The following is a 12875-nucleotide window of genomic DNA, read 5'->3' as shown; positions in this document are numbered from 1 at the left end:
TGAACTTGGCTTTCTTAATGCTATTTCTAAGGCTTTGATGAGTAAGATTATTTTTTGCCAGAAGGAAATAATAATAGCTACAGCAGTTTCAAATAAACTGTCCTTTTAACAGACCGATCCTATTCAAGCATTGACATCAGTGGATATTCTCCCTGAGTAAAGCCCAAAGGATCAGACCCTTTATATATCAGTTTGCTGTATGCTGAAGGATAGATCCTACAAAAAAAATAAAGCACAGAAAGCACCACACCACACACATGCAGAACAGCACTGCATCTATTGATTTTAATGAACAGAATCAGTTCCTTAGTCCACAGAATTTAGTAATACTGGATTATACAGGAATAAATTAAACAGTAGCTAATATGTGTGTAACTGCAGATAGCTGAATTGCTGGATGTCTTAAAAATGTAGATTCTAAAAAGAAAATGAAAACATATACGAGAAAAATGTGACTGTTCCAAATAAATTCAGGGCATTTAAATAATAAAAGTTACATACTTAACACTCCTGGCACTGTTTAAGTATTAATTTTACACATGAAACTGCTGATTGCACAATGAATAGATGTGTTTTGGGCAGATAGTAGCTATTTTGCTTGTTAAAGCATACATTACATTTCATGAGCAATAAGGAAGTATTCATTCCCCTTTCTAAAGTAAGAAGCTTCTGGTTTTCTTACTGGTAATAGAAAAATCAAACATCCTAAGCAAATGGCATAAGTAAGATCTAGAAACTGATGATCAACCTTCCTTTATAGAATACTTAATACGATAATGTCTGGTGTCCTCTATTCAATTTATATTTGTGCTTCCCAAAATAAACCTAGTTTTGGCAAAGCAATTGTACAAAGGAAACTTCAGAAGAAAAAAAACCTACTCTCCAAAAATCCAAGATGCAAGGTGTGCCATCTCTGGTTCAACAAGGTACTTGAAAGTGTGCTAAATGCCAGGCATGTGAATAATTTTATCAACTCAACAGCACTATTCAGTTGTCTAAACTTAGGTGCACGTTTAGGTAGCAGCTAAACCAGACAGCTAAAAGAGCAGCAAACCCCTCCCCAACACAGGCCAAGCTCAACACGGCTGGGACATGCTGCATGCCTGGTGTACCCAGGGACACTAAATACCCAAAAGTGGGAGGTTTTATTCCAGGAGGAGAATAAGCAGAAGGGGAGAGGAGCTGAACAATGCACTCCAGCCTCTGCTGGATCCCAGCACCTCCCGCGTGACCTGGTGCACCGGTTCTCTGGGCTGGTGCCAGCTGGCTCCAGCCCACCCCGATCCAGCGAGGAGAATGGGCGGCTTGCAAGAAAGCTCTGAGTCCAAACTTAGAAAAATATTTGCCAACCCTATACAGTAACACACCAGCACCATTTTCACTCCAGCTAAAGCGGGAAGAAAAACCCTCTGCAAGGAAGTTCTGCACTGTATTTATTTATTTAGTTGGTTTGCCTGCAGATTTATGTGTGCGGGTGTGATTTAATTAACAGTAACAGCACCAATTCCTTTAAAATGACACTTTTTGGCCCCAGCCCAACCGGGGGTTGACTGTTTGCAGTTCCCAACCTCGAAAGGTTGCACAGTACCACTGGACTCCAATTACTGAGATACTCACACTCGTACACTGCACGCTGCCTTTCTCCTGTACATGGCTGTACCTGCCCATATCCCAGCTCCAAATGCTCCCACCACACCACAGCTGGAGCAATCCCTTCCTGTCGTGCCCTTTAACATTACCCTGGGAGTTTTATGTTGGCAATTCGGATTTGTACTCAATGGCAAAATGTATGTGAGTATTAAAACAGGTTCCCACCCACCTCCTCCTGCCGGGTGCAGGGACTGTGCTGTGTGTCTGGTCGGGTGACATGTTGTTAGAAAGATTAAATTTCCATTACCCAATTACATAAAATATTGATGTTAATTGAGCTTATTCAGCCTTGATTCTGTTCCCTTGTTCCTTTATATAGAAGTCTTCCTATACAGTGACATGAGCATACTTAACTCCAGATACAAAAAAACTCTACATTTATGTTACAATAAACCCTGCACTTGCATCCAACATAAGCCTGTCTTTGTGTTTAGGTAGATCCTTACTTAAACAGGGAGATTCACCCTTTGTAAACTTGTTTGTTGGGGTTTGGGATTTTTTTCAGGGCTTTTCTGTTTGGTTTTTGGTGGTTTTTTTTTGTTTGTTTTGTTTGTTTGGGTTTTTTCTTTTATTTTTAAAATATGTCTTCCCTTTTACAAGGAAGGGCATTAAAAACCTACAGGCTATAAGCCTGACTTAGTCTTCAGTGCAAGTTTACATCGCTCCTCTCTCAATCATGCCTTTTTCCAGCTTTTAGTTTATAAGTGACCAGCAACAGCAGCATCTTCCTCACAGGAGTGGAGTGCAGCTGATGTTACACCGTCTGAATCTGCAGATGGGTACAACACCAGTAACAGATTTAACTTCTTGCTCCCTGGTTATCTCATTTGGCTATTAGCTCTAGAGCCCATGGACAGCATTTTCTTATCAGTTATTCCACTGCTGATAATTTTCACAGATAATAACCATGTAATTTAGAAATGAAAAAAAAGAAGATGAGGCACAGAGAAAACACAACAACTCAAATTAGTATGTCCTGTGGAAGAGACAGCCTTCTTTTAAATGCTAAATAGAATAATGAAACACCGAAAAAAAAGTAGTTTATTACAAAGAAATCTCCATTACCTATCTGTGCAAAGCTTTCCGAGATAGATGCTGAGGCCTGAGAAGAGTGGTGCATACTTCAGCCTCTCTGTACACATACCAGAGGTCCTCACCATTTCCAAGGAGACGGGGATGCCTCCAAAGGCCTGCCTACAGGATTTGCCATTGGGATACCCCATGTAAACTCCTGGGTTTTATCTGAAATCAATGAAGTTACTTGCAAAACACTAAGACATAAAATGCTACTCAAAACAGAACCCTGGCAAGTTACAGCCCTATTTAGGAACTTGTATGTAAAGATGTCAGTTGTCATAACAAAAACATATTAACAATTTTTAATAACTACTGTTATAGTTGTTTCTGCAATGGCCCCTGACAAACAACATCTTTTTTCTCCTACATGACCGGTAATCTTATAAATCTTAAAAAATAAGAAAAAAAGCAAAACAAAGACCTTTAATAAATACTACACAATCATAAAAAGTAATTTCCTCAAAATTCATGTCAATCTATTTCCTTACTGAAAGTGTACAGGACATAAAAACTTCCTGCTTTGAAAGCTGCAAGAATGTTTAAAATTACAAAGGCACAAATGTAAACCAGAACTGTTTCAGGGTGCAGTAGCATCCATGTGCTAAGTGTGCAGCTGTCTGAAGCAACAGGCCTGTAAATTACTCCAGTTAACAACATATTGATGATAATTCAGTTATTATACTCTTCGCTCCTACCTGCCTGTCCATCTTTTCACTATTAGGTTTATTAAACTTAATATATCACATTGCCTACCAACAAGTTGTTATACGTTTCCCAAATAGTTTATCTAATATTATCATAGCAGTGCAAAGAATTATAAAATTATATGCAACCATATTCATATGTTCAAGTATTAATTTTATCCCAGTATTAGAGAAGTGGTAACCATGTCTGTATTAATGTGTGTGTTTTAAAGTGTATAAATGGGTGAACAGAATTAAGGTTGGGCAATCATCTGTATTTGATTTTTTCTTCCTTCAACTCACGTAAACAAATAACCATCATGTTCTCTTGGTCCAGTATTTTACAATTACTTTCTTTGTTTCTAACATTTATGTTTCTCATATGTTTTGGGAAATATTCACGAGCTGACTTTTAAAATACAGTTTTTCTATTAATTAGAGTTTAATTTTATGTTTTTTGGGCTGATGAAATGCCTATGGAACTTTTTTCTTTCTTGACCATACAAATAGGGCTTTTTCCTTGATCAGGCTGCTTACTGACGGTACCTTCATCTCAGATTTCCACTTTTGTGTCTACCTAGGCTGAAACTGGTGGATGAGTTCAGGAGCTGTTGGGAGGGTAGGAATGGCAGCGACAGACAGCCAGACAAGCACATGTGAGCTGACAACATGAGCCTGGTTTGTATGGAAACAAGGCTTCAGAGGTGAGAAAAAGTGGAAGTCGATGCATATGGTGTGAAAGCGCAACAAAAAATAATAAACAATTGCAAAGGGTTATATAATTAAGCATTTTAAATTGCAATTTATTAGATGCCACTTGAATGCTGCTCTCCTTGGAAGGGGGCCAGCAAAACTTGCCTGCTGTGTTTGAAGACTCCGTAAGGGCTGATTCAGAACAGCTCAAGGAATCGGGAAGCACGTGCACACAGGGCACATGTCTCCACTGCTCAGCCAAGCTGAACTCACCCAGACACCTTTTAGAATGCTACAAGGTGTTCAGGTATTTCCTTCAGAGACAGTTATCCTAGAAGGGATATCAGCATCCCTTCTTAGCAAGAACTATACCCACATCAAATAATAATTTTCAAAAACCAAGGTATTTTTTGTCACCTTGTACCACAAGTCATCCTGAAAGAGAAAGTTGCAGAGGTTAGCATGGGGAAAATAGAGGATCCATGTGCATGATTCCTTATCAGAGCAAAGGTCTCCTAAATCACGTGGAATCTTATTGTGACTGCTCTGTGCATAACTGGAATCAGACATCCATGTAACTAAACTGATGGGGTAAGCACACATTTCCCAAAAAAGCGATCCCAGGTCTTTGCCAGCATATAAGATCCTACACTGAAGAAAGAACACAGACAACATCACCCTTTGCAAACTAAAAACCTAAACCCCAAGTCAGTGGGGAGGACAGTGGTCATGAATGGTGTCAGAGGATCACACAAGCAACACGAGTTATGAGCTGGAAATTTTGACTCTGCTAAACTAACACGTAGGGACATTGAAGCTGTCTTAGTTGAGGCATCTTAGCAGTGCTCTAAAACACCACTTAAAAGCACTTTCCTATGCTCATGTCACCACACAAAGCACTAGGATTAGAGATGCAGGAAAACTGGATCACCCTCAAATCAGACCTCTTACTCCCAAAGCAAGTACAGAAAAACACGGTTTGATAACCCTGCCTACCATGAGACAAATAAAGTTATTAAGCTCCACAAACACTAATGTAAGCAAAGAAATTTGCAGAATCAAACCCAGGATTAGACCCTGACACCATTCAGGATTTGGGGGTTATTTCCCTGGAAACTGGGTCAGACCAGGTGGCCCAGCCATCACTCCCACCACAAAGTAAGTCTTTGGAGGAGCCTGGTGAAACAGTTTCAAAACAGGAGCAGCTACATAAGCACAAGTTACACACTTTCATGCCACGCTGTGTCAGCTAAATCCCTCGGGAAAGGACAAGTGAGCAACTGTTCAATAAAAGTATATACTAATGGATCATATAATTAAAAAGTAATAATAGATATGTAACAATTTCCCCCACTTGAAAATATCCCAGGCCAAGATCATGCTTCAGCCCCAAAGGGAAATGCTTTACAAAGTTAGATCATTAGAGAACACAGATACATAAAATAAACTTTTATGCAGTCTTAATTACAGAAGCCACTACTGCAACAACCAGACTTGGCATATAATCCTATTAACAGTAACACAAGTCTGTGAAGTTACTTGTTAAGTCAACTTTTTCTCTGTGAATAAATTGCAAAGGATATTATTTCTGGGACAGAATAAATTCTTGAAATTAGTGAGTAACTTATGCATTGCTCCCCTGCTCCAAGAACACATTATTTATTTTTACCATGACACAGCGAAGTTATTAATCTGCTGCCTTCCATTTCAACAATGCGAAATGCTGTAAAATGCACAGACACCTGCATTACAGTACATTTCAGTTCCACTTTATATCAGTCGTAAACATCTCTGTTTTGGACATCTCTTCAAAACAAATGCTCCAAGCACACTGTGCATAGCATTCAATTTTATGAAACTATAAAAGTTCTTCACTGTTAATTACACAGACAAATGTCTCATCACACATTTGATTACCAGGATAATATAATTAGTTTTCTACATTAACCTTTCAAACATAGAGCCTGAATTTCAAGTTGAAAGCATTGTAAAAACACTCAGTCTGGAGGTATACTATATTTCCACTTTTTTGTGATGGTAATAAAACATTAAGACTGAAAAAAACCAATATGGTGTATGCAAAAGAATTTTTTTTAATAGACAGTCTAAGTTTATTCATCACTGTCCAGAACACACGGGTGTTCATAGTCCACTCATGGGCTTGTAATACCAACTCTGGGCTAGCAGCCCTGTGACTTAACTGGAAAAACTGAAGTCAGGTTTGTTTTAAATCTCACCCATGTTTGAGGTTTAAGCATTTCACGCTGAGCTGCCTCCTCCACAGGCTGAGCAGTCTCTCCTGGTACCAGATAACTAAGCCCTTTCCTTCAAAACAAAAGACATGCCAGTCCTCATCCACAAAATATAGTAGCCATGTTCCACATTCCCCTGCAATTTTGTAAAGACTGTGGTTAGCATGTCCTTCATCTAGAAAGATGTGACCTCTTGTTTATCGTCTTATCAGAACAAAGGACTGGGGGAGAGGACAAGCCCCCACATCTCCCACTCCCAACACCACACCATATGAGAAAACTTCCCAGGCTCTGTTCAGAAAGCACCATCGCAACCATCAGAGGTCATGTCCAGTACCATGTTCTTTTAATTGCACTGAAGCTTCCTCCAATTTCAGCCTACATTTACACAAAGCTGTATTTTGCCCATCTGTGCTGGTGTAAAAAAGACCATCTAGGTTCAACAGGTCTTTCTTGACATTTCATCCTTAATTTATCTGTATGTTAAACAAACAGGATTCTTCTGATTTACTCATTTACTCTAGCAGCTCCCCTCTTCTCAACAGCAGTTTTGAGTTAACCATGCTCAGCTGTGCAACCAAGGCATTTGCACATCCCATTCCCAATAAAGCTTCACTCATTTATAGACTGCCACTAACATTTCACCTTCTCTAAAGGTGATTGTTTCAATGCTGTATCATAGCATCCATTCCATACTAAAGGCTGCATCACACTGAGGTTTCAACTGCTGATCCCAGGGATCACTTAAACCAGAGAAAAAACTTGACTCTAAACCAAAAAGTTGGAATAAACATCCTTCTGAGATAAATTTTGGCATAAAGCAGTGAAATCAAGTGAAGCAGCGATTATACCCTGACTATACCTGATAAGGAAGATCCTTGATGGGATTCACATTCTTAGAGGTTAAATTCTGACTGACTCTTGAAATAGGTGAACTTGAGGGACTTAAATGCCAGAGCACCTTCAGTCACAATGAAAAGCTGGATGCACTAAAAAAGAAAAACCCAAACAAATCTAGGGACAACACAACCAAGCCAAAATCAAGATCAGATGGTCTGACTCACAGCACAAATGTCAAAGCACAGACTTCTGCACATTCTTAGAGCACCTTGCCTGATGCCTAATTCTTGCCGAAGCTTTATCATGACTTAGGCTTGGAAGAGAAAGCATTTCAAGTAAACCTCTGGTGGAGCTCACTCCATCAGGTTTATCAGACTTCACCAAAAGTGCTTACAGAACATGAAATCCAAACACAAAGCACAGCAGCTGTCTTCGCTTCTCCCTAGAAATGGGTGTAGGGAGGAAATACTTGCTAGATATCCGAATGGTGAGAAGCTGAGAAGGGAATTTAACACAGCTCCCACCCCCGTTTTAATGCATCCTCCTGTTCTCTCCCATTTGCTGCTGACCTCTAGGAGAGCATGTGGCACTATGAATTTAGGAGACAAAGCCATTTTGCATGCAGATTGACTTCAGGTGCTGATTCCCACATTCCAATGCTTCTTGCTGGCCCCAGGAGGCAACACACACAGACTACAGAAACCTTCAATCACCCCACAAAAACGTTTAGGCTCCTGATGCTGAAAAGGAGAGGCAGACATCCCCAAATTTCTTGCTGCAAAGGCACCTGCTTTCTCCAAAGCCCGAATAAAGTGTCCACAATCTTTATACAGCTCAAAAAACTGGCCCCTACTTCTTTGAATTTAGCCTGCCAAATCTTTGCCAAGACTTGCTTTATCCAGGTGAGGTCCTGGATGAACTGGAAGGGGCTGGAAGCAGGAAAGGAAGAAGCACTGCATCTGAGGAGTTATACAGGACAAAAAGCACTCAAGAAAGGTAAAGGTTCACTGATAGCCAGTCACTGATATGCTCTAATACATATCAGGCTGCAGACTCTATATTACTTCTCTATTTTCTTTACACATTTTTAACTGTTGATTTAATTTAATTTTGCCATGGCAGGATTAGCAGGCAAGCTCCAGAGGTGAAAGGACATTACATTAAGACAGCACATTAATCCTCTATCCCACCCAAGGCAGAAGCAAAACCAAACAAATAGCAGCTTCCTGGAAATTGAATTTCTGTTATCCAGATGTCAAAGATGTAATACCCCAATTACACAAACTATTGCCAGTGAAGCATGCCAGGGAATATGCAATGTAAATGGGGTGAGCACAGAGCTGCAAAACTGCAGAGTCAGCATCTGGCTCTCTGAGTGAGTGATAATTAGCACTGTGTGTAGACACTAATAAACATTTATGCTTGAAATTACAACTTTTAGCAGTGTTAATAAAGGATATATTGGCAATTCGTAGAATAAAAGGGTCTTGAAAAGAACGTCATATTAAACAATGGCAGGCGCTTTCTTGTGCTTGCACAGAGGTTTTTTTCCTCCCTAATTGCAAATGGCCACGCAATGTTGCTCAGAAATTAATCAACACAAGCACATACCTAAAAAAACTGGTTGTGTTTCTTTGGTCTCCCCATTAACATCATTGCTGTAGTCAGAGATCTTATATATCTCATGATGATAATCTGGAATGAAAAACGATAAAAAAAATTAGAACTCAAGTGATCTGGAAAAAATGAACACTGAACACATCGCTACAGTTTTACTACACAATTTATCAATATATCTGCAGTTTATTTCATGTACATCAAATTAACCACAGAAAATGTGCTCGGTATCAGCACCTCCTAAAAAAACCTTTGCTCACACTGGAGAGACTCAGCTCAAATATTTCACAGATTTTAGGGAATAGCTATGCCTGCCCTAAATTACTGTGTTCATTTTCACAGCAAATTATCCCACCAGATGCCAATTATCTGGCTTCTTGCTTTACAGATGGAAAACAGATTTATAATGAAAACTTTACCTTCCCAGAGACCAAGCAAAACTTTTAAACTTCACCTCAGTAAGGAAGTACATCAAGGCTGTATTGCTCAGCTATCCTGACTCATACTGATGTCACTGGCCTCCCAATTCCAAAGAAAGGAGGATCAGGGACACCTTAGGATATTCACCTATAGAAACTAACAGTTATCACTAACTGTGATAACCTGAAGAATAACCACTGGCATCTCATATACAGAGATGTTACAGGATATTAAAAAAAAAAAAAAATCACCACTGAATTTCTATTTCAAATATAAGAATACTTTGCTGTGAAGGTCTCTGTTGTAACCCCAGGCAGGTGTTCAGTAAAACCAGAGCTTTGTTTACATGTGTACACAGAGGGAATAGTAAGTCCAAGGAAAAAAAAAAGGTGTCTAAAGGCAGCTCTCCTGGATGCTATTTCTGACTCTGCTACTGGCACACACTCTGTCCTTCGGCAAATTGCTCAAGACTGAACAATATATTCAGTGTCTTGAAAGAGCCACCTCCCCACCTCACTCTTTCAATGCCCTCCCAGTTCCCAACGCTCTCAGCTACTCCCTCTGTAAACTGGTTTTATGTTTACTGGCCTTACAGAAAATGAGGCACAGATTAACTCATGGAAGGGCACTTTGGGGGATTCACTTAAAAGGTGTAACAGAAGTGGACAGTGGCATAAGCAGCTCCTTCTCCCACAAGCAGCACACCTGCACCTCTGACCAAGCAGCTACAGGATTGGAAAGGTCTCCTGGAAGTCACTTTTTTGTTATGTGCTGTTTATTTGAACAGCACAACTGTCTCGAGGGCACAAGAGGAGGAACAACCCAATAAGTAAACTAAAATCGAGCCTAACACAGCGATGCAATAGAATGAGAAGGACCTGGAAAGAAAATGAGGGGAAAACAAACATGCCACAGAACTGGAGAGGTCAGCGATGAGGTGCTACATGAAGGGCTCTTCTGCTGAGCACACCCAGTGAGTGAAATGGGTAAAGGTGAAGTTTGAGATACGACATCAAGGAAGTAAAAGCTTCTTTCATGAGACTAAACCAGCGGGATTTATGCTGCCTTCCATGATCACTAGCTGTCCTGTTGAGCAAAGGGAGTGATGAAGAGGCTTGGTGGGTACCTGATGGCCAGTCAGGGTCAACCTGCCACAGTCTGCACCTTCATCCTCCCAGGGACATTCCAAGATCTGTGGGAGCAAGTATGTGGAAACTAGGCCTTAAATGACTTACAGACTCATGGTCCTTAGATATACAAATTACACATGGTTTCTTCTCTAGCACTTCCCTGTACATCCAGCTGGTCACAATATTCTTCTGGTCTGCAGCTGCTGCCTTAAAGTCGCCACATTGCACCCCAGAGGTGGCTGCGTTTTAGCACAGGAATGGATTTCCTCTTGATTTGGTCATTATTGATCATTATGATAAGGTGCTCTGAAGTTATTTTTGGGACAGAATAAGCATTGTATGGGCACACATCAATAGCAGATGGTGTTACCAACGAATTTACACAGCATAGCCTTTTCTCTCTGGTTTCTTTCTTCTGCCTTGGATGTCACAGTCCAGGCACTGGAAAAACCGTATCAATTTCACAACAGTAAACACTAAACTGTGACATTACGGAATGACTCCTGCAAGAGGCAAAGGCCAATTACAAGAGACAACTATTTATACATAATTATCTTTCTAATCAACTGTGATAGAAAAGACTATGAGAGTGCAGACTCACATACAAAACATGATTTTTATCTCCTCCATTCTCAAAGTACAAAGACAATTTTCTCTATAGGATATGCTTTTAGTGTAGCTTTCTATTTGACTTTCTACATCCAAAAAGAGACCCCTGATAAAATATTATTAATAAAGTACCATCATAACTGAATTTACCTAGTAAAATAAGGTTAAATAGATCATCTCACACACTGAGGCATATCTAAACCTGTAAGAAGTGGCAACCGAGATTGGCAAAATAGTCACCTATTTCTGGCATCTCTTTTTACAGGTCCATTAGGATAGAAATAAACAAAGCAAAATTTCAGTTTTGCTCTTCCACGTTTCACTTTCACCACCTCCATGCTCCAGCCCAGTTCTGCACTAACTCAGCCTCCAAGTCAGGAGCATGTTCAGTACCAAAAACCTACAAACCAAACCTGTTCTCTGTAAAAATTGCACCCTTGATAGGTTTGCTAATGGATACAGACCTCCAGTACATTTCAGACACATCTGACAGGTCACTGCCCTTCTAGTTTTTAACAGGGAGCATGTTTGATGCCCCAGACCTCTCCACCACGATACAGCAGTCATTATTTACTATTCCCACCGAGTGAGTTTATTTCCATCTTTGAATTTCTTCTCATCGAACGTAATTTTGCAGAGCAGTCCTCAGACAGCAAGTCTTGACACTCGTGTGTGTGTCCCCCTTTTCACCACTTCGACATTACACCCAAGCAGTCACCTGCCTTGAACTTAGCATGCAGGACACACACAGCGTTTCATGGAGATATTCCCGTCCAATACTTGGAAACACAAAAGGAGAAACGATCTCAAGTCAAATCTATCAGGGCAAATATATGTCATCAGCCGGAGAAGGGGTAAATCCCCAACCAAAATAAATCCCTAGGGATGGGAAGTCCACCTGTTAAAATGCCTACCAGCGGCTGTATCTTTTTTTCCCTTTAATTAAAGAAAACAACAACAAGACTGAAACACAGAGCAGTGCTTCATCCCCGACATGAATCCAAATATTTCTCCCCTCACGATCCCTTTTAAAATATCCTCTTTTCCAAAAGCAAACACACACCGAGTGAACAAGTTACACGCCAGCGGCTCTCCCTTGCCCATGTACAATTAATTACCTGCGTGGATTTTTAATAAAGCAACCTCGATTCAGCTTTTCTTTGAAATACACGGATGTACACAGCCGAGGGGAGGAAAAAAACCACCCCAAATACAATAAATCCACAAGAGTTGAATACTAAGGAGGTCCGTCGCTGCTCAAGTGTCATTATTTTTTGCTCGCTTCCCAATTTTACCTTTTCTCTCCCCCCCACCCCCCCCTCGCCCAAGCAGGATTTACCACGAAACACGATCCAACTTTATTTTGTGCAAGGTCTGGCTGGAAAAAATAACACGTCCACCTGAGGTGGCGAGGGGGAGGCTTGGGGTGGTGGTTTTGCAACAACACGTAACACACATGCAAAAAATAATTAAAAAAAAAAAAAAAGAGGAAACGGGAAGGGGGTGAAAGAAATTTAAAAAAAAAAAAAAAAGAAAAGAAAAAAGGCATGCAATGGTTTCGGGGAGTTCAGGCAGAGGATTGCGGAGTTCAATAACAGAGCCGGGAGGGAGCGGCGGCCCGGGGGCGCCGGCGTTTCATAACGCCCCGCTCCCCCCGGGGCAAAAGTCGGGGCTGCCCCCGGCCAGCGAACAAAGCCCGGTCGCCCTCGCCTTACCTTCGTTGACCAGTTTAAAGCTTTGGGATTTCCTGCTCCTCTTCCTCTGGGCGAACTCCATGGTGCGGGCAGGAAGGAGCGGGGCGGACACAGGACCGACCTCCGTCCCTCCGATCAGCAACACACGCGGGGGTTGGGAGAGACGGCGGCTCCGGCGGCGAATAAAGGGATCCGGGACAAGTTGGCTCC

At 40.9% G+C, this 12875-nt stretch overlaps 1 protein-coding gene across 5 annotated transcripts in view; it reads right to left on the bottom strand.

Moving 5' to 3' along the window:
* Nucleotides 1–12869, bottom strand: part of BEND7 (BEN domain containing 7) — a 46711-nt gene extending 33842 nt beyond the window's left edge. For all 5 annotated transcript variants that reach the window (XR_001863990.1, XM_008638369.2, XM_017740397.1 and 2 more), the window contains exons 1-2: nt 12687–12869; nt 8807–8890 (exon numbers count right to left, since the gene is read on the bottom strand). Coding sequence is in view for 4 of the 5 variants with exons in the window: in XM_008638369.2 (XP_008636591.1) it covers nt 8807–8890; nt 12687–12747 (145 nt within the window). In the remaining variant the exon portion in view is untranslated. The remainder of the gene's footprint in view (nt 1–8806; nt 8891–12686) is intronic.
* Nucleotides 12870–12875: the final 6 nt, after the last annotated feature.

This window comes from Corvus brachyrhynchos, unplaced genomic scaffold, assembly GCF_000691975.1.
Source record: "Corvus brachyrhynchos isolate BGI_N302 unplaced genomic scaffold, ASM69197v1 scaffold307, whole genome shotgun sequence".
Lineage (NCBI taxonomy): Eukaryota > Metazoa > Chordata > Aves > Passeriformes > Corvidae > Corvus > Corvus brachyrhynchos.
Note: the sequence above shows the minus strand (reverse complement) of the source record. Positions and strands in the feature narration are given on the sequence as shown.